The sequence below is a fragment of the Carettochelys insculpta genome, chromosome 1 (assembly GCF_033958435.1).
Source record: "Carettochelys insculpta isolate YL-2023 chromosome 1, ASM3395843v1, whole genome shotgun sequence".
Taxonomy (NCBI): Eukaryota; Metazoa; Chordata; order Testudines; family Carettochelyidae; genus Carettochelys; species Carettochelys insculpta.
This window is the reverse complement of record NC_134137.1, coordinates 228234271-228262148: the sequence shown is the minus strand read 5'-3', so window position 1 is coordinate 228262148 and position 27878 is coordinate 228234271. Positions and strand designations below refer to the sequence as shown.

General features: G+C 48.3%; 1 protein-coding gene across 3 annotated transcripts; it reads right to left on the bottom strand.

The window, feature by feature from the left end:
• On the bottom strand, positions 1 to 27600 carry CTC1 (CST telomere replication complex component 1). Of its 3 annotated transcripts, XM_075000807.1 has the most exons (24): positions 27511 to 27600; positions 27267 to 27421; positions 25176 to 25425; positions 21979 to 22178; positions 19981 to 20125; positions 19283 to 19582; positions 18951 to 19079; positions 18366 to 18595; positions 14592 to 14766; positions 14312 to 14512; positions 13963 to 14089; positions 13650 to 13764; positions 12376 to 12820; positions 11859 to 11948; positions 11145 to 11288; positions 10751 to 10818; positions 9193 to 9302; positions 8439 to 8604; positions 8015 to 8101; positions 4859 to 5036; positions 4247 to 4311; positions 3833 to 3992; positions 3575 to 3701; positions 1 to 938 (listed from the first exon to the last, which is right to left on the bottom strand). In XM_075000807.1, exons 1-24 carry the CDS (start codon positions 27520 to 27522, stop codon positions 793 to 795), a joined length of 3825 nt encoding a protein of 1274 aa, XP_074856908.1. In that variant the 5' UTR covers positions 27523 to 27600; the 3' UTR covers positions 1 to 792. The 3 variants fall into 3 exon arrangements, with proteins under 3 accessions (XP_074856908.1, XP_074856917.1, XP_074856927.1); XM_075000816.1 differs by lacking the exons at positions 25176 to 25425; positions 27267 to 27421; positions 27511 to 27600 and adding an exon at positions 24619 to 24699 and having other exon boundaries at positions 21979 to 22128; XM_075000826.1 differs by lacking the exons at positions 1 to 938; positions 3575 to 3701; positions 3833 to 3992; positions 4247 to 4311 and having other exon boundaries at positions 4904 to 5036; positions 7972 to 8101.
• Positions 27601 to 27878: the final 278 nt, after the last annotated feature.

Genomic DNA, 27878 nt, shown 5'->3' with positions numbered 1-27878 from the left:
GCAGAAGTAAGTTTATTGCCGAGATACGTAACTGGGAAGAGCAGCATCTCCTCCAAGTGGAAGGGTTACAACTCTGGTTTGAGGAAAGAACGTGTGTTGCCAGCCAGTCCACCCCATTCCTTGGTGCTGCACTCCTGGCTTGCTGAGAAGCTCTTCCTTAGGTGCTCAGCTGCCCCACACAGTGCAAGTGGAATGTGCCATGTTAATTCCACTGGGTAGCAGGGTGCCTAGGATAGGCCCTGCAATGTCTAAGTCCCCTTTGACTCTAGAGCCAAATACTTTTCAAACCACTTACTACGAGGCTGCACATTTCACCTCTGTACGTCCTTCCCCCTTGCTGCTGTTTGGTTTCTCAGGCAGACAAGCCTGAGCCTAGTTCTCAGACGTGGCACAAATGCTCTTCTGCCCATGTTCTCTACAAATACCCACAACATTCTTTACATTTTGTTAGAAAACATTTATTTACATTAGATAGACTGTAAAATACATACACCCTTTATTGCCTGTCCAGCCCACAGCGGAGTGCTAAAAAGGCCTGCACACCTGTTACTCCTAGATTTTTAGCCCTAAGTAGGCCATGTGTCAAGAGTCCCAGAATGACTGCACTCAGGAGACATACAATCAATTCCAGCCCTCAGTCCTTGACTCCAAAGCCCTAGCCACAAATGCCTCAGTCCCAGCCCACAGCTTTTAATCTCAGCCAGAACACACGCTTTGCCAAACTGTACCAGAGCCTTCCTCATCTTTCCGATGGACAGAGGTGAGAGATCAGGCCTCAGACTGAATGACTGATCAATGTTTGATCCTTTTGCTGCTCAGACTACACAAGAGTTTGGGATCTACCTCCTGGATGCTCAGGCACTTCAGGCTCAGTCGAGTTCCAATCTGGGACACAAACTCCACCTCACCACACTGAAACCGTCTCGGTTGCGGTGAATCTAAATAGAAAGAAAATACAAGTAGCCCCCTAAAACTCACACTCCATCCACTCGCCAGCACTGCACAGCAGCGCGAGACTCTGTGGTGGGCTGCACAGGCTGTTAACAGATTCTCAGCGGGGAAAGACAAGAAGCAAACACTGTAACCAGCCAACTGCAGACAGACTGAGGAAGGTGGAATCTGGGTTATGGGAACCCATTCTCTCCCTCTGAGGGAAGGAGCTCTTATTTTCCTGACAACTAAGGCCCTACCAAATTCATGGCCAAGAAAAACGTGCCATGGTTGGTGAAATCTGGTCTCCCCCCAGTGAAATGTGGTAGTGTGCTTTTACCTATATTATGCAGATTTCACGGTGGGGGTGGGGAAGACCAGTGTTTCTCAAAATTGGGGATCCTCGCCCAAAGGGAGTTGCACAAGGGTTGCAAGGTTATTTTAGGTGATCACAGTACGGTCACCCGTAGTTCTGCACTGCCTTTGGAGCTGGGTGGCCGGAGAGCAGTGGTTGTTGGCCACATGCCCAGCTCTGAAAGCAGCCCCTGACCAGCAAAGTACAGAAATAAGGGTGACGGTCAGTGTTCCCCGTAAGCTGTGCACTTGGGCGGCCACCCAGGAGAAATTCAAATGCTGCCCAGGTGATTAGCACACTGCCACCGCCAGCAGCACACATTTACATGAGCGGTGCACATCTGCAGGCACGTTGGTACCCACCAAATGCATTCCACACACAGATAGTAAAAATTAGATGGAACATTGGTGGCAATGCCATACCATGCCACCCTTACTTCTATGCTGCTACTAGTAGGAGCTCTGCCTTCAGAGCTCTCTGGCCCCCCAGCAGCAGCACAGAAGTAAGGGGAGAAGCACTGCAACTCTCCTGAACTATAACCTTCTGACTCTCCCCAACTCTTTGGGTCAGGAACTCTACCATTACAACACTGTGACATTTCATATTCAAACAGCTGAAATCATGAAAATTACTGTTTAAAAAAATCCTATGACTAACATTGACCAAAACGGACTGTGAATTTTGCAGGGCCCCAGCGATGACTGAAGTCTGCATGTAAGGATTGGGAGTGATGTTCTGCTCACCCAGCAGGTGTACAAGGATACGCACCTACCTCCAGGAATGCCAGCCCCAGCCTTACAAACAAGGGATTACACCTCATGTGTCCTCTCCAGCAGGACAGCATCCGTGCTGTGTCACCCGTGCCATGCACTGTAGAACAGTGCCACGTGACAGCATGCAAAAGCCCTGGGGTCACCGCCATCTGATAGAGACAGGTCTCTCTCAGCATCACAGCACCTACTTGCACCAGTGTGGCACTGTGATGAATTCTGACTGGTGGAAGATCTCTGCTCCCTGAGATGCCAATACTATACACTCTAGGATCTCACCAACAAACTCCAACCAAGTCGTGGTTAGACCCACTCTTGTCTAAATGTCAGGATATTCCAGCTTCCTAAGGTGACAAAGGAGCACGCTGTTAACCTGGAGAACGGGAAACTTCCAGAAGTGAGATTATGCAGAAGGCACCACAAGAAGAAGCTGCAGTTCTTCAGAGCTCTCTCCAGTAACAGCTGGGAGGACAAGACCTGGCATTTCTCATGTACACATACTTCTCAGAAATAACCTTTCTGGTCTCCACACCAGAAAGAAGCCAACAAATGCAAACACACTCCTTGGTTCTCCCTCCTGAGGGCTCTAAGAGTGACGACTACCCTGCTAAACATTTTGGCAGAAAAATCCCATTTTTTCTGTGATCATGGGCAGAATTTAAACTCAAGCAGCACAAAGTTCCTTCCCCCAGCAGTCTAATATATTGGGAGACACCACAAATCCACCAAACCATACCACAGACCTTCACAAAGCACCTAAACCAACACCCTATGCAGCTGGGTTGAAGTCAGAAGACTGTGCGGACACAGCAAACCCTCGATTTTACAGACCCGGGCTTAGTGGACTTCTGGACCAACAGACAACCCCATCATTCCAGAAGTCCACTGCAGTCTGTAAAAGCCTAATTTCTGCCCCCTGCTGGCCCCTCCCTTCAAAAAAAGGTGAAGGGACTTACCACTGCCCCGGCCTGGAGGAGCCACCACCTCTTCCTCCTCTGGAGTCTCCACACGCTCCTCTCACCAGGGCTGGGGCGCGTACGTGGGCAGACAGCACTCGCGCACACGCCCCACCCCGGTGGGAGGAGTGCACAGAGGCTCCAGCAGCAGTGAGGTCCCTTCAGCTGCGGTCCGGCAGCTCCAGCTGCATGGCAGGCTCTGGCAGTTCCAGCTCCAGCGGCCGTGGTCTGGTGAGTCCCCGGCATATTTTGGGGGGGGTTAGGGGGGGCCTGGGATTGGGGTATCCTGGCAGGGGTGGGTGGGCAGTAAACCTCGTATTTAACAAACATTCTGGTTTAATGGACACCCCTCCCCCCATTAGTCCGTTAAATCAAGGGCTTACTGTACTTGCAGGGCTGACAGGCTGGGCTAGCTGAACAGAGGGGGTCCGCATGCCCACCTCCTTCTGGCTGCAGGGAGGATCTTTCCCCATCCCTCTTCTCCCCACCAGGGGGTGACTCCTTCCTTTCCCAGTCAAGCAGCACTAGAGGCTGATGGTGATAGCTTAGGGCACTTAACTCACCTGGCTGGGGGATCTTTGAGGGTTTTCTGTCAAGGCTGAAAGCCAGCAGGATGGGCCGGCTGAGCGCACGGTTCCTACACAGGCTCCTCAGGTAGCAAGTGACAAGGTCTTCAGGCTCCTCCACGCACTGAGAAAGGAACCAGAGTACTATCAGTGAAACTGGGACGTGAGCCAGATGGTTATACAGGAGCCAGAGGAATCCCACTCAGCTAAGGCTCAGGCCCAGCACCACAGCCACTGCCAGAATAAGGCACTTACCCCAGGCCTGACACTGGCATGCTGGATGAAAATACTGCCCCTGCTCTGCACACTGCTCTGCACGACTTTCCACTCCACAGGACTCAGGCCTAACAATGCAACTACCTGCTGATTACTGCACAGCACCAGGGCCTCACCCGTTCCATCCTCTACCAGGATCCTGTAGGCCAAGGACAGATGGAAAGAGACAATGGCAAGGCTAGCGTGACAAGCAGGCACATGAGAGCTCAGTGAGGGAAGAAGGGTTGTGGCACACCACAGACAAGTAACAAGGCAAGTTTTAACTGGCAGCTCCATCCACGTCATCTGTTCTCAACCAGCTTCCACTTCATCAACTCCTCTCACCTGCCTACTGAGGCAGTCTCTGCTTCCCCCCGCCCCATCTCATCCCAATCCCTGCCCCACAGCACTTACTTGGCATTGGCTTGATTCACTCCTATGCGTGATGGGCAGGGTGGGCTGTCTCGGCGGCACCTCCCCTGAAGCAAGAGCAGAAATCAGAGGTGGGGTGGGGTGAGCACTTCCTGGCCTCCCCAGGTTAAACAGCTTGGTAACTGCAGTCCCAGGGACTGTCTCAAACAGAGATCAGCTGGGCCTCAGTATCTGTGTGGAAGGAGCCACCCAGGGACTGCGGATCCCTGTGCTAAGGGATTGGATGGGGACTGAAACTCTCTCCCGGGAATAGAGTACGCAGTGGGAAGGCAGAGCACTGACACACTGTGGGATTTTCTCCTGCATAGCCCACACACTCAGCCCAGAGCCAGGCCAGCCTGTGGCCTGCAGCCAAGCTAGACATTACAGTTTTGGGCCCTCTTCTGTTGTGGCACTATTGTGTGTGCAGCATTAAGAACAGACAGTGGGAAGGAAATCAGGAAATGTCTGCTTCTTCTATACAGTATTTTACAAGGGCTACATTCCCAGTGAGCAGAGGGCAGACTCAGTAAACCAGCTAACAGCACCTGAACAGAAAACACATGACCCCCAAGATGGCTCCTCCTCAGCAATCCCTGTGTGCACTCTGGGTACCTCTTTGAAGATGCTGCTGCAGACAGAGCAGATCCATTGCAGGGACAAAGCCAGGACACAGGACAAGTGGCAAAGGATCTTGCCCTGAGATGGGCTGTGAGGCTGAAGCAGCAAGTTGGACAGAAACACAAGTGAGGGGGATGTGGCTTCAGGAGACTTGGAGGATAGACCTGTAGGACTGGAAAATATTATAGAATACTAGGACTGGAAGGGACCTCGAGAGGCCATCGAGTCCAGGCCCCCGCCCCAATGGCAGAACCAAGTACTGTCTAAACCTCCCCTGATAGACATCTATCTAACCTGTTCTTAAATATCTCCAGAGATGGAGATTCTACAACCTCCCTTGGCAATTTATTCCACTGTTTGACCACCCTGACAGTTAGGAACTTTTTCCTAATGTCCAACCTAAACCTCTCTTGCTGCAGTTTAAGTCCATTGCCTCTTGTTCTATCCTCAGAGGCCAAAAAGAACAAATTTTCTCCCTTCTCCTTATGACACCCTTTGATACTTGAAAACCGCTATCATGTCGCCCCTCAATCTTCTCTTTTCCAAACTAAACAAGCCCAATTCTTTCAGCCTTTCTTCAAAGGTCACATTCTCCAGACCTTTAATCATTTTTGTCGCTCTTTTCTGGACCCTCTCCAATTTCTCCATATCTTTCTTGAACTGCGGTGCCCAGAACTGGACACAATACTCCAGCTGAGGCCTAACCAGCACAGAATAGAGCGGAAGAATGACTTCTCGTGTCTTGTTCACAACACACCTGTTAATGCATCCTAGAATCATGTTTGGTTTTTTTGCAACAGCATCACACTGTTGACTCATATTTAGCTTGTGGTCCACCATAACTCCTAGATCCCTTTCTGCTGTAGTCATTCCTAGACAGTCTCTCCCCATTCTGTATGTGTGACACTGACTGTTCCTTCCCAAGTGGAGCACTTTGCATTTGTCCTTATTAAACTTCATCCTGTTTACCTCAGACCATTTCTCCAATTTACCCAGATCATTTTGAATTATGACCCTGTCCTCCAAAGCAGTTGCAACCCCTCCCACCTTGGTATCATCTGCAAACATAATAAGAGTACTTTCTATGCCAATATCTAAATCATTGATGAAGATATTGAACAGAACCAGTCCTAAAACAGACCCTGTGGAATCCCACTTGTTATACTTTTCCAGCAGGATTGAGAACCATTAAGAACTACTCTCTGAGTACGGTTATCCAGCCCATTATGCACCCACCTTATAGTAGCCTTATCTAAATTGTATTTGCGTAGTTTTTTGATAAGAGTATCATGTGAAACTGTATCAAATACTTTACTAAAGTCTAGGTATACCACATCTACTGCTTCTCCCTTATCCACAAGACTCATTATCCTATCAAAGAAAGCTATCAGATTAGTTTGATATGATTTGTTCTTTTACAAGTCCATGCTGACTGCTCCCTATCACCTTACCACCTTCCAAGTGCTTGCAGATGATTCCTTTAATTACCTAATCCGTCATCTTTCCTGTCACAGAAGTTAACCTGACTGGCCTGTAGTTTCTTGGGTTATTCTTATTCCCCTTTTTATAAATGGGCACTATATTTGCCCTTTTCCAGTCTTCTGGAATCTCTCCTGTCTCCCATGATTTTCCAAAGATGGTAGCTAATGGCTCAGATACCTCCTCCATCAGCTCCTTGAGTATTCTAGGATGCATTTCATCAGGCCCTGGTAACTTGCAGACATCTAATTTTTTAAGTGATTTTTAACCTTTTTTTTTTTTTTTTTTTATTTCAACTTCTAACCCTACCCCTTTCCCACCAGCATTCACTATGTCAGGCATTCCTTCATCAGGCTTCTCAGTGAAGACCGAAACAAAGAAGTCATTAAACATCTCTGCTATTTCCAAGTTCCCTATTACTGTTGCTCCCTTGTCACTGAGCAATGGCCCTACCCTGTCCCTAGTCTTCCTCTTGTTTCTAATGTATTTCTAAAAAGACTTCTTGTTTCCCTTTATGCCTGTAGCTAGTTTGAGCTCATTTTGTGCTTTAGCCTTTCTAATCTTGCTCCTGCATTCTTGTGTTGTTTGCCGACATTCATCCTTTGTCATTTTTCCCTGTTTCAATATTTTATATGATTCCTTTTTTTATTTTGAGATCATGCAAGATCTCCTGGTTAAGCCAAGGCGGTCTTTTGCCATATTTTCTATCTTTCCTACGCAGCAGGATAGCTTGCTTTTGGATCTTTAATAATGTCTCCCTTTGAAAACCTGCCAACTCTCCTCAGCTGTTTTTCACCTCAGTTTTGCTTCCCATGGGACCTTACCTACCAGCTCTCTAAGTTTACCAAAATCTGCCCTCCTGAAATCCATTCTATTGTGCTGTTTTCCCTTCTTCCCTTCCTTAGAATTGTGAACTCTGTGATTTCATGATCATTTTCACCCCAGCTGCCTTCCACTTTCAAGTTCTCTACCAATTCCTCCCTATTTGTTAAAATCAAATCTAGAACAGCTTCCCCCGGTAGCTTTTTCAACCTTTTGGAATAAAAAATTGTCTCCAATGCAATCCAAGAACTTAGTGGATAGTCTGTGCCCTGCTGTATTAGTTTCCCAACATATATCTGGATAGTTGAAGTCCCCCATCACCACCAAATCCAGGGCCCTGCATGACTGTTAGTTGTTTAAAAAAAGCCTCATCCACCTCTTTCACCTGGGTAGGCAGCCTGTAGTAGACTCCTAGCAGGACATCACCCTTGTTTTTTACCCCTCTTAGTCTAACCCAGAGATTCTCAACACATTCATCTCCTACGTCCACACCTCAGTCCAAGTGTTTACATTTTTAATATATAAGGCAACACCTCCCCCCTTTCTATCCTTCCTAAGCAGGCTGTACCCTTCAATACCAACATTCCAATCGTGTATTATCCCACCAAGTTTCCATGATGCCAACGATGTCATAGTTGTATTTATTTATTAGCACTCCCAGTTCTTCCTGCTTATTACCCATACTTCTTGAACATGAAGTACATGAAAAGAACATGAATAGCTACCACAGGGAAAACAACAATAACAAAAACCAAAACAAAACAAAACAAAAACAAATACAAACAAAAAAAAACAAACAAACCCACCACTCATTCCTCTGTGGAAGAACAAGGGAGAGCCCAGACTCACTTGGAGGAAAGAAGAGGGCAGGATGGCGGTAGAGCCAAGATGCTGATGCAGCTGGATGCGATGTAGGTGCAATAAACATTTTGGAACCTGCAACATAAAAAAAAGCAAACATTACAAGCAACTCTAGAACACCCCTTTGTCTGGATGGGCTGGGGTCTTCCTTTAACCTCTAGCATGGCCCACAGGAGTTGGGGTTAGCAACTGAATGGGAAGAAGAGCAGAAGGATGGTAGATCAGGAAGGGAGGAGGACAAGATATGGAGACAAGGAGCAAGATGTGGCCAACTGAGTCTAGGTCAGATGATAGGCCACAGAACCAAGAGCCATGGTGGGTGGTGGCAGAGGGACATGTATCTGCGTGCTAAGGGAAAGGGAAGTGTCGGGGTCTTGATGTCACACGAGGGCTGTTCAAGGACTAGAAGTACCTGGAGATTTTGCGCTGCAGGTTCTGGAAGAGAATCTTGGCCCCAGGCAGCAAACCCCAGAGATGCTGAGTGTAGTCAACTGCTATGTAAACATCCAGCACAGTAGAGGAGCCAGGAGCAGCTGAAACACTCAGCTTCACACTGTGATCCCAAGGCAGGAGGGCGCCTAGACATGCAGAAATCGAAATACACAATGAGCTCACAAGCAGCTGCTCTACTCCACTCCCAGCCTGGCTTGCTACAGGCTACTTTTACTGTAGACTTACCAGCCAGCACCTGGTCCCTAGGGTCAAACATTAGTGCCCCCTGCTACTCCCGTACACATAGGACCATGCACCTTCTCACCCCTATCCCCAACTCTCCTCACGACCAAGCACCTTTCCATTTGATCCCAACGAACCAAAGGGAGAGTGTCCTGGTCCCTCCATCACATTGAATGGGACAGGGTGTTCCAGCCCCATGCATGTATCAGGGCAGAGCATCCCCCTCCATGGCACACGCCAACATCAAAGCAGAATGCTGCACCTCATCCCTGACACAGATCATGCTTCCCCTTACTGGGGCATGATGTCCAACCCTGGCAGGCACAAAGGCACAGGACAAAATTCTCTGTCCCTCTGACACCTGCACAGGGTCGCAGCCATCCTGGCATGCTCTCCTCACCCCCAAATGTACACATGCAGAATGGGGCTTTGTTCCTTCTCTTCAGAGTGCAGAGGGGACCAAGCATCATCAGAGGTAGGCATGCACTGACCTTTCTGCCGCCGCGTTCTGCAGAGCGCAGAGCGCTTTTCATTTCCAGGGGAAGCACACAAGGTCCGCTCCACTATCTCACCAGAGAAAGAGACAAGGGAGCCTGTGAAACTGAGAGCAGAGTAAAGAACCAGGGGCTCCATCTTACCCGAAAGACAGAGCCTGATGTCTGAAGCTATCCAACACAAAATCCAGCACAGAGGAAACTGAAGGCACAGCCACTTCACTTCCACCACCTGAACTCATGTAACCCTGGGACCCTGGACACTGAGGGCCATGACCACATCAGGGAATCACATACCTAGCCCCTCGTCTACCCCATAAATCTTTAGGCTTCTTGTGGGTGTTTGTGTTGGTCCATGTTATGTAGAATGCTGTGTAGTCTAGGAAGTGATGTGGCAGAGGCATAAGTAAGGTTGTGTGGCAGAAAAAGAGCTGCTGAGGCAAGGGCAGAGTTTTAAATGGGGCAGGGATGATTTATGACAGCCCGTTGCTGGGGAGGCATCACAGCTATTCAACACCTGTACTTTATCTGCCTCTGGTCTATCCAACTCAGATACACTTTGCTCCTGCACCAGCCAGACAGCAGGTTAGGAACACAAGCTTTCAGCATATTAGATTCTTATCCACCTCTCCCCATGTGCTCTCCTAATGACGAAGCCCTGCGACAACAATGGGTGCATATAGTACCTTTCAACGTCAAAAAAGTGGGAAGCCCAGCCCTGAGCAGACCCACGCATAAGCCCCAATAAACTTATGAGGGGGCCATTAGCTCAAGAGTCTCAAGACTGCAGCGACACTAGTAGAAGTGGAGGTCTTTAGCCACTGTTCTGGCTAAACCCCACTGGGAGATGCCACAACTCTTGTAGACAGTGTGTAATAGGGCTACTACATAGTATGTCTGGCTTCTGCTGAGGGGTGGACTCCTGGTGCTGTAGCATGGAAGCTGCAGAAAAAACTTGGAATACAGGCTTCCATGGAGCTAGTTCAGATAAATTCCACACCCCTAAAAGCAGAGTACAAGGTTCCTAGGATGCATTTCCTTGTTGCTGGATCTGGAGAAACAGGAGCAAAAGCAACAGGAGAGTAGAAGAAGGGAGGTATCAGAGCCTGGGGAGGGTGTCAGGTTGGAGGCATTCTGAAGGCAAGCTCTAGAAACTTACCTATGTAAGGTGTTTGAAGAGCAAAGAATTCATATACCCCAGATTAGAAGCTTGGCAGATGGGGAAATGGGAGGGCAAATTGGCCGTACTGCAGGAACATGGTAAGGGCTTCACTGACCAGACAAGGTCACTCTCTTCAGCTGTAAACCTACTACTTTCGGGCCTGTTCAGAAAGCATCTCACTTGTGATCACATCTTGTACGCTAAATAGGGTCAGGTCAAGTCAGCACTTGCACGTGAAGGAGATTTCCAAAGAAACCTCACTGTGCTGGAGGAAAAGGTGCGTGTGGCTGAGTAAAATGCATTCCTCACACAGAGCCAGCGTTGACCCCACTTCCTAAGCAGTGATCATGTCTCGGTGACCCTAATGTCACAGCAGAGGAAGAACCAACATACCTGTTGCTTAGTAGCTCTGGAATGGAGATTGTCTGTCCCATCCCTGCCAGCACTGACTGAGGAAGCATCTGGAAAAGGAGGAAAAACAGATTTACCAGGGTTACGATATGCACCCACCACCACTATGGACCAACTCCACTCAAAACCCACCCATCCTTGCAACTAAGAAGCATGGAACTGTGTGAAACTGAGAGGCTACCACTCTGGAAAGGGTGGCTTGGGGTATATATTTTTTCACTTCTGTGAGAGGGGCCAAAGTCCCACGCTGCTTTCAGCAGTGCCCATGGGCATAATAGCGTGGCCAAGGAACAGTCTTGTGTGGTCTTCTGAACCACATCTCCAGGGAAGGCCTCTTAGTCACTCACAGAAACCCTGAGCTATGGATGCTGCATACCTTGGGCTGAGTCAAGCAGGAGATCCAAGTCTTGTGCTGTAGGTACCAGGAATCTGAAACTAGCAGGCACGAGGGGCACCCCAACTGGTTCAGATGCTGTTCTTGCAATGGTGAGAGGCCAGGCCGTTCAAACACCCCAAAGTCCTGTGAGAGCAATATTGCAGGAGATGCATCACAGGAAGCACGAAGACAAAAAAAAATCAACAGGTGTGAGGGCCCCAAATGTAGGAGGAGGCTCTCGGAGAACACCAGCAGAAAGGTCCTTACAGAGACTCCTGAGGATTTTGGAGTAACACAGAGGTGACGTAAGTTGACCCACGTGCTGGGTAGAAGCAGCAGCAGAGCCCCAAGCCCAAAAGGTGCTTAGTTTTCTTTGCTGGAATGCTTCGCCTTCCACGGAGCCACTGCTGGGTCTGTAGGTGGCTCAAGGGACAGCGCAGCCTGGACGTTCTATTTGTCATTCGAGGGAGCTGACGTGTCGCTCTGATTAACAGCACAGGATTGGGTCCAGCAGGACCTTAGCTTCTCCCCACTCCAGCACAGGAGTTAATGTGCTTCCCTTAGTGGGGATAGCAAGATTTCAATTGCAGGAGATGCCTCTGCTAAGCCAAAGAGTGACAAGCTAATCGGAGAGTGGTGAAAAGACAGGGTGGGGAGGAAAAGAAAGCCCAGCTCTGGAGCCCTGCAGGAGGCTGCATCAAGGCCCTTCCTTACCAGACACTGGGGCACAATGAGCTGGTATAGCCCATCTGGGTGCAAGAATGTGAACCATCGAAGTGATCTCCCCATAAAGAGCAGCAACACCTGCAACAGGACAAGAGGAGAAACTCATGAGGGAAGGCCACTGGGGAGGCAGGTGGAGCTCACCATGGTGGGAGTGGCGCAGGGAAGGGAAAGCACAGCCTCCCCGCTACCCACCCCACGGACTGGGAGAGAAGGCAGAGTGCTCTGCAGGAAGAGGCTGGATTACAAAGTGGCAGTGTGGTGTGACCTGGGAGGGAAGGGGCAGGAGAAGAGGAGCACTTGCAGGGCAGAGACAGAGGATACATAAAACCTCTTCCTGGAGGGGAGTCACTTGCATTCACATGTATCAGTGGCCCAGAGACACAACCCTCCTCCCAGTTTCTCCAGACCCAGGTCCCCTGGCCCTCAGACAAGATCCCTACGCTGAGATCTGGCTCACATCCTTATCAGAAGGCCACCCCTGTGGCTCCTTCCAGCTCTCTCTTACTCTCTGCTGTGCCTTGCTGTCCTCGCTCCAGCAGTTGGGCTGCTCCAGCTCTGTCAGGCTCCCAATTTCTCTGGGATGCCCCCAGCGCTGAGGTTTGTTCATCCAGAGTACAGTGGCCTGGAAGCTGAGCTGCAGATCCTGTCCCTCTCCACCTCCTGCTGCAGCCAGCAGATAGTTGCGATACGTAAGCCCCTCCTTCTGGACGACCAGGAATAGACGGGACATGCAGCCGGTTCCTTTGGCACTGCTTTGGCCTCCATCACAGCACTCTGCAGTGACAGGTCCTGGGCTGGTCTCCTCCAGCTTCGAAACCTTTGCCTCAGGGGATCCTGGCTCAACCTTTGAGCTGTGAACATCCCTCTTGCCCAGCGAGGGACCCACTTGGACAGGCACCTCAGGCGTATGAAGAATCTGCACATCTTCAAAGCAGAATTGCACATACAGCCTGCAGAGAGAAGAGGGGCCAGGAGGAGGCATCAGCATAGCTCCAACTTAGGGACTGGGTGGGGACGGAGGCAGGAGGGTTCCCACACTAGGTGGCCAGAGGAGAGAAGGAGGCTTAGCCAAATGCTCAAAAAGCAGGAACAGATGGAGTGGAGGCCTGCTGAACCTAGCATATCCATGACAGATAGAGAGGGTGGGAGTGTCTCAGAGAGGAACCCTGTTCACGCAGACAGCATAGGAAATGCAGGTATGCACTGATGTACCAAGTTGTTCGGCAAGTTCTTGAGTTAAAAAATTCCGAATTTCACAGGGAACATGTGCATGAGCTAGTTGGAGGGCAGGGCGTGAAGGGCTCCGATTTAATGGGCACAAGTGGTGAGGGGAACTCCAGAGGCTGATGCCATAGGAGGAAAAAGAAACAGACAGAAAGTTCAACACCACCAAGAGAACCTTTAAACTGGTCACCAGGGACCTTTCTAGACAACTGCATGCTCAGGTAAACGGGCAGGGCCAGACATGCATTTCCACTAACTTAGGACCAAGTGAGTGAAGCAGAAACACCAAGAGAAAGCAAGAGCACAAGCTGCCCTCCCACTTAGTTCTACCCACCCAAGGCTTCAGAGTGATTCTCCTTCCCAGCCAAGTTCTAGAACTGCTCTCCAGGCTCTTGGGTTATTCCCCATCACCCAAGGCACCCAACTTTAGGTACATGACAGTGTGGCCCAGGCCTAAGCTACAGGATCACTTCCCACTTATGTTTAACTTTTTAATTCTCCCCCTTTGGGAGGCCAAGGCCTTCTGCTCCTGGGCTCAGGATAAGGGAGACTTGCCTAGCTTCTCTGCCCCTCACATGTTCCAGGACTGACAGCTGCTCCCAGGAGGGAAAGTCACTTTGAAGGAACCGCTCCACCACAAGCTGGTAGGTTTCCACCTGCAGAAGAGACCCTGCAAACACACCAGATCGAAGAGGTTAGCCAACAGACAAGCACAGCAGAGAACATGTTCAGTTTATTTACTTCCAAAGGCAGTGAAGGAGCTTCGCCCCCACTGCCCTCTTCCATTCTATCTCCCGCCCATCCCCTTGGGCCAGCCAGCAAAGCAACTTGAGCCCAAGGTCCCCAGCTGGAGCTGAGCAGGCCGCACCTATCAGAGCTGTGTCAGCAAAGGGGCTGCCATTTCTGTGGGATATCACACAGGGAATCGAATCACTCTTGTCCCGCAGCTGAAGACAGCCACTCCTGGAGGAAGGTCTGAGCACCCCTAGCAATACCTGCAAAGGAAGAAAGCCGTGAAGAGAAATCAACCAGATTCCAGCTTGAAGGGCCTGTTACTGAAGTGTCTTGTGCCACCTGGCAGCAATCTATCACCACAGACTAGTTTTGGGAGAGCAGGGTGCTCTTCACATGCCAATCAAGAGAAGAGGAACCCTAATCCCACTCCCATACATCAAGGTGGGAGGCAGGTCAGATAGCAAGAGGAGTTTGACACATACCACTCGCGGTTGGAAGCTCTCTGCTGAGAATGCATCATAGGACCAAGCCAGTCTGCGATTCAGCTCCTGGGTGCCCATGTGCTGGGCCTCCAAGGGAGACAGCAGCTGTGATGGACTGAAGGCATCCCAGCTTCTCCGCTCAGCCACACAGCGCAGCACAGAAAGAGGTGGGGCTTGGCTTGGGGGCTCCAAGGGCTGATACTAAACAATACAAAAAGCAAGAAAAACACGAGTCTCCTCCTCTCAGAAAACAGAGGGAGCTCAGGGAACAGGGCCCCACCTGCTGCAGGGGACAATGATGCATTTCTGCTAGGATCTCATAATGAACATCTCTCAATCTCTCCTTAGAGGGAACCTCAGCATTCAGAATGGGAACAAGAAACTTCTCGGCTATGCCAGGGCCACAATGTGCAGAGCGGATAAACAGCTGCCGGCGCCCAAAAAAGCAGCAAAACCTGAGAAGTGGAATGATACAAGTGTTAGTAGTTCACCCATTGTTATGGCGAAATTTTGCACATAAAGCAAGGATGTTACTGAGACAGTTTCTTAGAGAGCTAAGGCCCCTAACTACCTCCAGTAGGAGGAAGATTTGCTTGTGCTTAACTGACACCACCAGACTGTTAGTCTCCCAGTTGATATCCTCAGAGCCCAGCCAACCTTTAATTTGCTTTAAAGACTCACCAACTGGTGCACCCCAATCTTCTTTGAAGAGTTCCCCTGTGATATCCCACTCCCATCAATGGACATTCTCAGAAATTACTGGTTTGCTTTCCCCAACGCAAAGGTATACAATACATGAAGCTTGTCTAGTTAAAATTTGGGATCATCACTGCACTAAGATATATTTTTAGCAAAGCAATTTACCATCAAAGACTAAAATTCAAGATACAGTAAGGATACTGGAAACAGAAATGGTTACATAAAAAAACAAAATGCACATCTGGGCTCACCACTTATCAATGGTTATTGTTCACAACTAGATTTCTCCCCATGGACCTAGTCTTCTGCAGAGCTAGTTGGTTTCCAGTCTTACTCAGATCCGAGCATCCAACCCATTCTTCAAGGAGTTTCTTCACGGAACAAAACAGCTCCTTGCATTCTATTTATGTTCTTCAAAGTTCATTCCCAACCCGATAGGACAGCCCCCTGTGGTTCTGTCTCTAGGGCCCTCACAACCTCCTATTTACTCTGTATGGAGATTTGGCTTCTATTGTATTGGCTTCCAATGCTTAATTTACATAGCCACACATGAGACAGGTGAATCAATGTCCTTTGCCTGATTCAAAACCTGTTTGCCAACCCTGCCTTGATTTAGACTTTAAAGCATATGTTTAGTATATAAACACGGTTTCTTTAACATCATCCTTGCATATAACCCACAATGTCTGAGTACCAGTGTGATTCCGCCTTTTATTTAAGATCTCATATGACATTTTTAATAGACAAATACCACGAGAATAGTTTGCTAGGTATAGTGTTCATCAGGTCTGAGAGGAGTTGCTGTTACAGGACAGTGAAGCCTTTGCAAGATGGTGCCCAGGGGCCATTGTGTCACACTTATGCATAATGTAAGGTATGAGACTAAGGAAAACATAGAAAGGCAATATCATGGTAGAGAGGGAGGATGTGAAAGGTGGGCATATTAGGAGATGAAAGGGGAAGAAGAGCGTGAAGATGGAGCGGATGGCAGAAACTTACAACATAGAGGTTATGAGACAGCACAGTGAAATCTCCCTCCAACCAGGAGACCAATATTTTATAAGGGCCCCTAAGGTTAAATTTTTAACATGAAATGACCCATGTATAAGTTGGGTATGTGTCGCTCCTTGCTAAAGGCTCAAAAATAAAAAGGCAAATTTACAAATTGCATCTTTTCGTTGTTGTTTTGAAATCTGTGTTGTGATTTTAGAGGTCTAACCTGATTTTTGAATGTCTGGAGATGGCAATATTGGTAACAGGATCCACTGGCTGAAAGCTGAAGTTGGATAAAGCCAAAGGCACATGTTTTTAAACAGCAAAAGCAACTACCCATTAGGACAGCTTATTGAGAAAGCCTCATCACTTGAAAATCTTTAGCTCAAATTGGACGTATTTCTGAAGGAAAAGCTCCAGCACTCAACCACATATTACTGGGCTCAATGCAGGAATCTATAAATCAACCAACCACCACCATTCCTCTCAAATTAGTTGGTGTTCTGCAATTCACTCAGTTGTAATGAGTCATCAGAATGGCTCTCTCTTGCTCTCACACACACACACTCTTACTTTTCATTGGTAAATCAATTGATTATCTGCACACAGACTATGGCCCGGATTGAATCCATGCTTGCATCTGAGGCAACAGGCCTCTACCTCCCAACAGCCACTATTACCAACCAAACATTAAAAAAGTAGGAAATCCACAAAAGTTACAATCAAATACACTACACAGCAAGTCACTTTGCATGTCACCCTGTTCATCTTCCCTTACCTTCATAAACAAACACTCCACTAAGATAACACTAAATATGGCCTTAATTGTAGTGATGCAAGCGTAAAATATAAAAACCAGGAAATCTGAATCATCCTTCTTTACCCATTGGAAATAATTTCAATCCAACAATGACCAAAATCCACCAGAATACTTTACTTTTGGTTGCAGTTCAGAAAATTCTGGTCACCTCTAAATCTACACAAAAAGGTATATTTAAATATATAAATAGACAAATAACATCCTTCCTCTCCTGTTAGTGTTTGGCATTGGACCCACACTTGTCTTGGACTTGGTAGGACTGAATCCACCACAGACTTCTTGTGTGACTTTGAGCAAGTCACTCCTCCATGCTATCCGCCAGTTCTATAAAATAAGTGTAACAGAGGTATAATTCCCTACCACTCAGACATTTAGATAAAGGGAAACACACAAATATAGTAGAACCTCAGAGTTCCAGACACCTCAGGAATGAATATTGTTTGTAACTCTGAATGTTTGTAACTGTGCAAAACATCATAATTGTTCTTCCAAAGGTTTACTACTGAACATTAACTTAATACGGTTTTAAACCACTACCATGCTGAAGAAAACTGCTCCTTTCCCTTTATATTTTTAGTAGTTTACATTTAACATAGTACTGTACTATATTTGCTTTTTTTTTCCTTCAGTCTCTGTTGCTACTTGACTCTGTACTTCTGGATCCAAATGAGGGGTGGGGTTAACTGGTCAATATGTAACTCTTGTGCTTATTTACTTTAGGCACAGAAGAACATCAGAGTTAAACTATACAAGGTCTGTTAATAAAAAACCATGTCCAGCTACTTAAACACTTCATATGCTAATATTATCCACTGCTAAGGTACATACAATCACAAAAGCATGGATGATAGACATTAAATGGAATAAACAAGGGTAACTGCAAGGATATCTATAACTACATTTTAACATTACAGCTTCCACAAAATGCAATATAAATTTAGGACTTGAGAATACATATGAGGAAGGGAAGATGAGAGTATCACTGTAGTATGTTATTTATAGAAACATTTTTTAAAGATACCATCGGCTGTAATCTATGAATGCCTTATTTACCCCCATCCCAATGGCACTAAATTCAAAACCAACAGTTCTGTAAAAGTAAGGGCAGTAACACAAACATCCTTAATTGTGGACATCTCTTTTAAAACAAGATTGTGGGGAAGAAATGAACAAACAAAGAGGATTGTTGCTAGCAGAAATTATAAGGCTGTTTTAGTGGAGGATGTGGTAGATACATATTTGAAAGGGGACAGATGAAAACTGCACTCTCAAAGTTTGCAAATTGGTTCCTGTGTAGCTGTCTCACATAACTGCATTTATTATAGTTTTTAATATTTGGCTCAATAGTTGTAGTTGAGTAACCTTAACTGTTCTGGAACAAAAAACATCTTATGTAATAGAACCTAGGAGTTGCTCACTGAGACCAACTTACAACTCCCATGGGTAAGAAGAGTGAAGCAACCAGTGAGAAGAGCCATCAGGGACCTCTGAATGGCCTTCACAATCATTTCCCAATGGGACTATGGAAGGGAGTGTCCTCACCTCTGCTCCAGCATCTCTAACAGGCTCACCAGCCATAGATACAGTGGCAGGCCTAGGTTATAGCGGAAGAGCAGTTGCATGTAGAGATTTCCAGAGGAGGCTACAGGCTGGTGGAAGGTACTGAGCCTTGAGAAACCTTTGAGAAGGACTGTGCTGTGCAGACAGGCACCAAGGACAACAACAAAGGGGAAAGAAGCCAGAGGCTTCTGCAGGAAGTGGACATCTCGGAGCTGAGAGAAATAAACATATGACTTAATAGCAAGAAAGAGGCCACTCTGCCGTCTCTTTCAAAGACCCTCTCATCCCACACAAAGCCCTTTGCTATTTCTTTACATTTCTTAACAAGCCCAAATGGCCTCCACTGATCTGCTGCCACCTACATAAGAATCAGTGGAGCAAACTGCTACTATCATCCATCCCCCTTGATTTAGCTAGGCTCCAGGTTATATCCTGGTTGACCGAAAGGTTCAGTAATCCTAGCCCACACTGCACACTAAGCTTGTTCTACACACCATCTTCCATAGGCCTAAGCCTCAGCCACCCCCACCTTCTCTTGTGCTTCAACTCCCAGCCACATCAGCTTACCTCCACACGTGCTCCTGGTCGGAGTCCACGGGCAGAGTTCAACAGCTGCTGGTAAGCAAGGCACAGACAGACCTTGTTATCAAGCTCATAGAGGCCAGCCTGGGCATTTAGTACTCGGGTGATGGTCCCCTAGAGCAGGAATACAGAGAAAAGCAGTGAGTTTACAAGGAATACCAAGGGCCCTGGAGCACTGAGGCCTAAGGAAAAATGTGATCCCATAGTGCTGAAGGTGCACAGCGGCCATGCTGTGCAGGAGCTGAAATTCGGAGGCGGGAGTTGGGGATGTGGTCTCTAAAAGCAGGAATGGGTGTGGGTGAGGAATAACTCCTTACCATGTATGACAGGATCTTGGATTCTTTGGCTGGCACTGGCAATTTCTCATCTGTCACCCCCAGAAGGCTGCTGGGCTGCACAGAGGCCTCAAGGGAAACTGTCTGAATTGGTCCTCCATGCCAGGCAATTTCCAGAGGCTGCTCCTTTACCTGCTCTGCAGAGTAAGGCAGGAGGCGTGAGGAAAAGCTGGTGACAAACACCTTGTGCGCTGATGCCTTGAGGCTGGACACACGCAATGATGTCAGCACATAGCCCTGGCCCAACTGGAGCATGCGGTGCCAAGCTAGCTGGGCAGGCTTCTGTAGCAGAGAAAGCACAGTCAACATCAACATCCACTGCACTGGAGAAGAACCTTCCCTGCAGCTAGGGTGTCCCTAGGAATACAGTCCAATGCCTCTCCTGCCCTCAGGGCTGTCCCACACTCCACCCCAAGCACTTAAACCCTGCTGGGCAGTGGAGTCGTGCATCACTTCAACGGTGGCTGCATTTCTGCAGGCTGTAACGATCCTTCTATGCACTTCACCTAACGCTATGGGACCCTTGGGATGGAATGTACTAGAAATATATTAGAGCATTATGAATAATAAAGGGATAAATAAGAGTCAAGATGGGAAAAGGCTGACCTCATGACAAAGCCTAAACAGCACCAGCACTGAGGTACAGATGGCAAATTGTGGGCAAAGCCCTAAGGACTCACCTGCACCAACACAGGGACGCAGGCAGCAGAGGTGAAGCACTTCAGAAAGAGGAAAAAGAATGTCTTGTTGTGGATGCACAGGAGAGTGCTCAGTCTGGCCAGCTCGCCTGCTACATTCAGCTTTGTTCTTGTCTTACACAGAGCCCTATGAGAAGTTGGGCACAGGAGGGTGGAAGGGGTAGGAGGGATGGAAGCTAAACTCAGAACTAGGTCAACAAAAAACACAGGGTGCACATGTGGTGTAGCACATACTCCTCATGGAAGGAAAAGATCCCAAAGGGGTAGTGAGGACTCTCCCCCTTCCTAGGGACAGGGGATGAGATTTTCAAAGACGACAAGTCACACAACTTTGCAACGAGCCACCTTGTTATACTCTGGAGAAAGGTAGCCGTGCTCATGAATGCTGGAAGTTAGCTCCCTTCCATCACCAGCCTTTTATCTACTTAATCACTCTCTTTTCAGGTCTGTCTTCACCTTGCAGGTCAACAACAGGTGCACCCCAGTCCCCAAGTCCCTTCGAAGAATTTCCTTGACAAGCTCTATCGCCCCACCAACAGCCTCCCCATCACCTCACTGAGCTCCACCCACCTTCATCTGGACCCCTTCAAGAGACCTTCCTATTGTCCCTGCACTGGGAATTCCCCTAATGAAACCCTGTGCACTCCCCACCCCTGAATCCAGTTGAGCTCTCCACACCCAGACTGCCCCCCCACAGAACCCTCTCACCCACACCTGTCTACTGAGCTCCTCCACATTTGGATCCTGTCAGACTGAGCTTGTCTGCTCACACCTGGCGTGGAAAGACGGGGTGTCTCTGGGGTAGGCCTAGCCCCTGTGCTGTGTCAGGGTTGGATGCAGCTTCATTTCTAAAATCTAAGTACTATTCAAATACCTTAGTATTTTTGAACACAATTGCACATTTAACATTCTATAAAGAAAAATATTGCTAGCGTCACAATGTTTTCGCAGAACACCTATTCACTTTGCAATGAACACCAGTGTTCCACGGAACACAGTTTGGGAAGTGCTGTTCCGACAGCATTACCAACACTTCCATTGCTTACTGGGTTCTTAGAAGACATTTATGGGGAAATTAGAGCTAAATAACAGCACTGAACCCTGAGAGCCAGGACTGGTGGCAGCAAACAAACTTTACAGGACTGTAGGAAACTTGGCCACACCCATGGTAAGTGGACATCCAGCCAACTAAAATCATACCAGACCACGGATGTTGCCAAACCAGAATGTGCCAGATTAGAGAGGTTCAACCGGTAAAAGTAACTTTTGACTTTTTCTCCATATTTGGTGTAATTAATATATTTATGTGAAAAAGATAAAAGGTTTACAATACATATCACTTATCTAGGGTATAATCTGAAATTATAAACCTGAATTTGCATTTATTTAATTACATAGTTTCCAAGATTATAAACTTTAAAGATTACTGGGGTTTAGAGAACAGACATTCTGATTAGCATAAACAGGCATTTATCTTACTTAGCACTCTAATAAGATTCTGAATTGTTATATATACTAGCTCAAAATTTAAATCTAGGATTACCTACCCAAAACTTGTGTCTTTGATTTCTGTGGTTCATTACTCCATCACTATCTGTTTAGATTATGTTTACTATTTTAAATGAGCTGTCTCTTAAAATCAAATGCATTATACATTACCATCTTCATGTCTTTTCTATTATTTCCTAACTTCCATTTGGGTTAATAAAATCTATAAAGTCACAAAAGTTTGAATCTGTATCTTACCCAGTTTAGCAAATTCCCATGTACTGTTGGAATATTAATTATTCATTGATTAATTAAAATTATTTAATATAAGCATTATCTATTATACCTTGTTCTCTCCTACCATCAGCATGGATCTGACTCAACCAACATCTCCCTGAACAGGCCATGTTCTTACTGTGATGCAGAGTGAATCTGTGAGAAATGGCAGTAGCAACAGCTGCACACGTTGAATTAAGAGCATTGAGAGTTTACCTGGTGCTAACCAACTGAGCAGCTGTTGTAGGGTAGATGACAGGGAGGGTGTCAACCACTCTCTCTGGTGGAGCATTTACTGGAACTGGGTCTGACAGGATTTCCACATATCCTGCTGAGTCCTTATTCATCTGTGGTATATATGCCCAGCTGGGGAAGAGAAACAGTAGGTCCAGCCACTCAGACTCAAAATGCAGGAGCTAAACCAAAAAAGAAAAAGGTACTACAGTTTGAAATACATTCACAATATAGTTTCAGAACTGGGATATTTACAGCACTAACCCAGCCTTCTCACTGCTCATTTTAGAGCAGGAATCAGTTCCCCTCAAGATGCACATTTTGGTGCTCCCAAAGCAGTAGCAGCAACTGAGCTCTGGAGAAATAAACTCCCCTGTTTGCCCCAGGAGAGAACTGCAAACAATATATTGCCTCAGTTTCCTGTAAGTGGCATAGCTGTGCGGCTACACAGCAACCAATTATGCACCATACAGGTGCTCGGGGAACCTGCTTGCCCTGGTCCTGCCACAGCCGGGGTACAGGCACCCTTCCCCAGCTCCAAACTGTCCTGGCTGGGGGATGGGTGCCTATCCTGAAGCCACAGCCCCAGAGCTGCCATGGCAAAGAAAGGGGCCTCTCCCTGCCAGCCACGGCATTGGGGTGTGGGGGGTACTCTCTCCCCACCACTGCTCCCCACCATTGCGCTGGGGCAGGCTGCATCCCAAACCCCTCATCCCTATCCCCACCCCAGAGCCCATACAGATCTGGAGCCACCCCCATGCACACACTGTCCAACTCCTGAGCTCCTCATCCCTGGCCTCACTTGAGCTCACACCCCCAGCCACAGCCCTCACAACCCTGCACCTCAACTCTGTCCCAACCCTGAGTCCCCTGCTTCCCCCACATATACTCTGAACCCCTTTAGCCCACCCACCACATGAATTTTGTTATGTGCACCAACAGGGAGCTGAAATGTCACAAACTACTTCTAAACTGGAACAGATAAAATACATTCTGAACACATGGGAAAAATCAGAGAGAACACTGTCCATAGCTTTGAAAACGCCTATGCAAATTTACCCACAAATCAAATATGCAGTATTTTGCAGAATTTTTAGTTTTTTGGCACAGAATTCCACCAAGAGTACCAGAGTCCTGTAAAGCTCAGTGTGGATGGGGACAGAGGGTGGAATTTAGGTGCACATTGGCTCACCGTGGGGTTCTGGGTACAGGGAAAATGGGATTCTGCAAAGGATGCCAAGTGACAGTAGTTAGGGCTCAGTGAGGGAAGTCTGGATGTGGGGATTTCAGCGCGAGGGGGTGGTCTAGTGCTTGGGCAGCTGCGCTTTGGGGGTGGGATCAGGATGCAGTTGGGTGGGCGTCCACTGTGTGTGGTGGTCGGGGAGGACTGGGTGCAGGAAGGACTGGCTGCAGGGGGCAAAGCGGGCAGCGTAGAAGTCCAGAAGGCTCAGTGTGGGGTAGGGTTCTGGGCATAGGGGATGCTGATGTAGGGGGGCTCAGATGCACAGGGACTGGGAGGACAAGGGAAGCCATTCCCTGTATAGTGACACTGCTTCCTTGTAGCTGAGGAGGTCTGGGTCCAGGAAATGAGGGGAGGAGTTACTGTAAGAGGAGTTGTTTTGTCTGTCTACCCAGCCCTGTGCATCTGGACTCTCCCTCTGCACCCGTCCCCTCCTTCTTGCTCCCCCCACACTGCCGAGCCTCAGTTCCCCCACACCTGGCAAACCTACCTCACAAAGTCTCACCTCCTCCACCAAGAAATGTCCCCCTGCCTCACCAAGTTCCTCCCTTCCCCACAGTGCAGATCTTCCTGCAGGCAGGAGAGGTTTCTGTGGGTTGATCCATCCAGCTCCAGGCAGGGGTGGGGGACGGGGAACTCCATCTCTAGCCTCCCCAGCCAGGGCATGCCCAGACACACACATCCTCTTATCTCTGCCTGACTATGAAAACAGAGGTGCCTGCCCTACTGGGAGGGTGAGAGAGCACTGATGCAGCTCTTCTTTGCTACCCCCACTGTAACCTTTTTTTCTGCACAAAACAATGAGACTCTGCAGTTGCGGAGAGAGGGAGGGATGTCTTTCCACACAGAATTTCACCAGGAGTAGCAATTTGCTGGGCACTAGACCATGCATAGCCTAAGTGGGGAGAAACCTGGGCCAAGGGTATGGTGGCAATTCATTTACAGCATCCTAAGCTTTGGCGGTGCTTGGTATTTGCAGACCATATTTCTAACTTCTCTGGCTTCACCATTTTTTGAAGCTCATTCCAACAAAGTGTTCTTTGCGAATATAAACCAACACAAGTATCAAAACAGAGCACCTTGTTCTCCCAACACTAGCATTACACTTCTGCTGCCAATTCCACGTGCTGCTTCTTTTATCCAAAATCCTCCAAGCAAGGCTCAGAACAGCAGCACCCCATCCAAGCCAAAATTTCCTACATCGTATCATAAACTACACCAAAAAGCCTAGCCTAATTCCCCTGCTGTAGTTATTTCAACTCCACAGCTTGTAATTCATACTGGTTTAAAACCAGATCAGCTAGAGCAGCATGCAAAAGACCGAACAGGCTGGTGTGCTCTCATACGACACGTGTATGACAACTTTGAAGAGCGACACGTACGCCTCATTGATGCTCATGAGAGGAAGAAAGCAACAGCAGCAGGTGCACCAACAGAGCCAGGACATGCCCATGCCATTCAAAGCTTGGATCCTCAGCCACATGCGAGTCCACAATCGAGGAGCCTGTGCAAGCTCAAGACATCATCGTCAGACACGACAGACGACCTACATGCTACAGCTTGTAATTCAAGAAAGCTTACCACTGTTGGTCCTACAAGCTTCTCAGAGTACCTCTCAAAGAGTTTGCTCCATTATTTAATTAGTAATTGAAGCTACACTTCAATGGTAGTTGACAGGATCAAACTTCTTCCCCTACCTCTTTTCTCCGGTCATCCCCTAGTCTAGAAAGTTTGATAGTCAGCTGTTTAACAGTGAAAGAGTTGACAAATTTCACCCTCCATCACTGGCATTTGAGCTCACTACCTTCTGCTCACAAGACACACATCTGATCTCTCACATTACACTATCTTTTGCAAATTGTCATAATCCTTCTGTTGTCTCCCATGTTCCTCAGAAATGGTACCAAGAACAGGATCCACCATCTACTTGTTGCCATACCTCACAGGGAACTGTACCAGTGTTGTCTTGCACATACAGGTTACCATCCATTAGCTTCTCTTTCCCCTCCTGTGTTCTTCCATCCCTCAGGTAGCCAATCAGGATCAGGTGAGCCCGTGGCAAAACACTCTCTTTGGGCAAGATGACCTCACTTTGGTGAGCCCATGTCTTGAACTCACTCGTGCTCCAAGTAAGGTGACTACAGCACGGAGTGTGTTGTTGGCACTGGAGGTCAGAGATGGAGATGAAGCTGGATAAAATGGAAAAGTTAGAGTATGAAGGGATGAGGACAATGCAGGGGGGAACGGGAGAGAGACATTGAGACATTTTGTTCCAGATCAGGCTCAACAAAAGTGTCGTCAGAGACCCACCAGGTGGGATATCTTAGGGGTGAATGTACAGGTTGAACCTTTCTAGCCCAGCACCCTGGGCACCTGACCAGTGCCAAATGAGAGAATTTGCTAGACCACACACCAATAATGTCTAGCAGCATTACCAATACTTACACTTCATACTGGGCTCTTACCCTTGAGTACCTCAGAGGAAGCATGAGCCATTTGAGACTGGTCACTTGGCTACGCACATATGGGACATGTGGAGAAATATTTGGGAACAGCAAGTGAACAGCAGATTCTCTTGAACAACCTTCCTAGGAGATGTGAGAATGATTTCTCCCACCATTTAGGCAGAATGTTAATAGGAAATTCCATGAGAAGACCAAGCATATTGCATGTGGCGATGTGGATGACTCTGTAACAGGCAATCTCCTTTCTAAATCAATACTGTCACCCCACCCCACCCTTTTCCCCAGAAAGGTGCATGGAGGTTCTCACTTGTTACTAGAAGAGTGGCTAAATGTAGAAGTCTCTGTGCTGCTTACCGGGAGAAAGATTCAAAACAATGCTCCTAAACTTAGAGTTAAATCGTAATCTTAATGGACCTTGCTTAAAGGATGTGAAGTTAAGGGATGTCAAATTGAAGAGATCTTAGGCTCTTCACTTCACCTGATAGAAAAATTTTGCACACCACAAACCAACGTTGATCAGCAAAGATCTGCTCAAGATTACACAGTGTTGAAACTGATCAAGTCACTATGTTTGAGAAAGATTGGTGGCATCATCAACATTCCCTACCCACCTGGTTTTAATGTGTGTGCCTAGAATAACAATACCCACACCACACATATAGGCCCTATCTACATTAGATAATTTCAGCAGAAAGTTCCCCCCACTGTCAACATTGGTATCAACAACACTGAAAGCTTTAATTTAGACAGCACTACAGCTAGCAGTTTCAACACTTGCACCTTGGTCAGCTGATGGGGTTTTAGAAAGAGCTGTTATACTGAAACATTGTTTACACACTATGGCCCTCATGTTAGCAGCACTGTAAGCCACAGGGACTTAGGACAAGCGTTGCAACCCTACAAGTGCACTTACACTGCATAGCACTCTGGCATAGACACTTCACAGCAACAGAGAGGCTTTTTCTAATGGGATGGTAAATCCAACGCTCTCTTCCATCCAGCCAGTTGTGGGGGCATAGGTCAACCTAACTAAATTGCACAGGGCAGCAATGCATCTATATTAACCTAACTTTCAGGTGTACATCAGGCCTTAGTGGTAATCCTTAGAAGTGGGAGTCAGTTAAGTGAGAAGATGTACAAGGTTGCCCAAGGGAAGAAAACAACCTTCAAATCTGACAAGCCAAGAAACTCTGGAGAAGCAAACTCTCCCCGAAAGCCAAAGCTGGCCAGGCTTGGCTGAGTGCTATCACTGGCCAGCATTCTGGACCCAGACTATGTGAAATGGTCATTTTATAAAGCCTGGTACATCAGCGTAGCAGAGGTGGGAACTCATTTCAGTAGGGAGCTGATTTCCAGACACGCCCAAGCCCATGCATAAGAGATGGGGGGAGGCAACAGCTCACATGGGTGGGGCACGTGAGAGGCAATGAACACAACTGAACCCTCCGCGGGAGGGTGCCGCGCCAAGCGGTGGGGTGTGGCAGGATCCGCAGCGTCTGCTCCGAGGCCGGGCAGCAGGGAGCGCATCTGAGGCGGGCAAGGCCCCGCTGCCACCCGCGCGTTACCTGTAACCCAGCGGGAACTCCCCGCTCCGCCCGCCCCACGTGCTCCGCAGGCACCGCAACACCGACTCCGCCAACTGCTCTGGGTCGCCGCCGGGCCCCGCGGGGCACAGGGCCTCGCAGACAAAGGCCCGCGCCGCCCGCAGCCAGCGCTGCTCCTAGGGGAGAAGGGAGAACGTCAGGGTTGGGCGGACGGGAGGAGCCCAGGACGGGGGTGGGGGGAGACTGTAGCGCGCGGGTCACTCACAGACTCCGCCATGCCTAGCCCCGCTTCCGCCTGCCGCCCGTCGCCATAGGAACACTGGACAGAGCGCCGCGGGGCATGACGGGTATGACGTTCCAGGCGGAGCCGGCTGCCGGCCAATCAGACCAGCTCCTTCCCTCCCCCCAAGCACCCGCCCGCCTGACCTTCGCGCGCTGGCGAGATGCCCGGAGCTGGCGCTCGAGCACCGGATGCGGAGGGGAACGGGGGCGGGGCTTCCCCGGCACGCCGGCGGCGAGGCCCTGGCGGGTGCGTGGGGGTTGTGCGGGTCTGAGCCACTTCCAGGAGCGTGGGCGGGGCTGTGAGCTGCCCTGCCGTGTGTTTCCGCGCCCCCGGGCCCCCCAGCGGGGCCA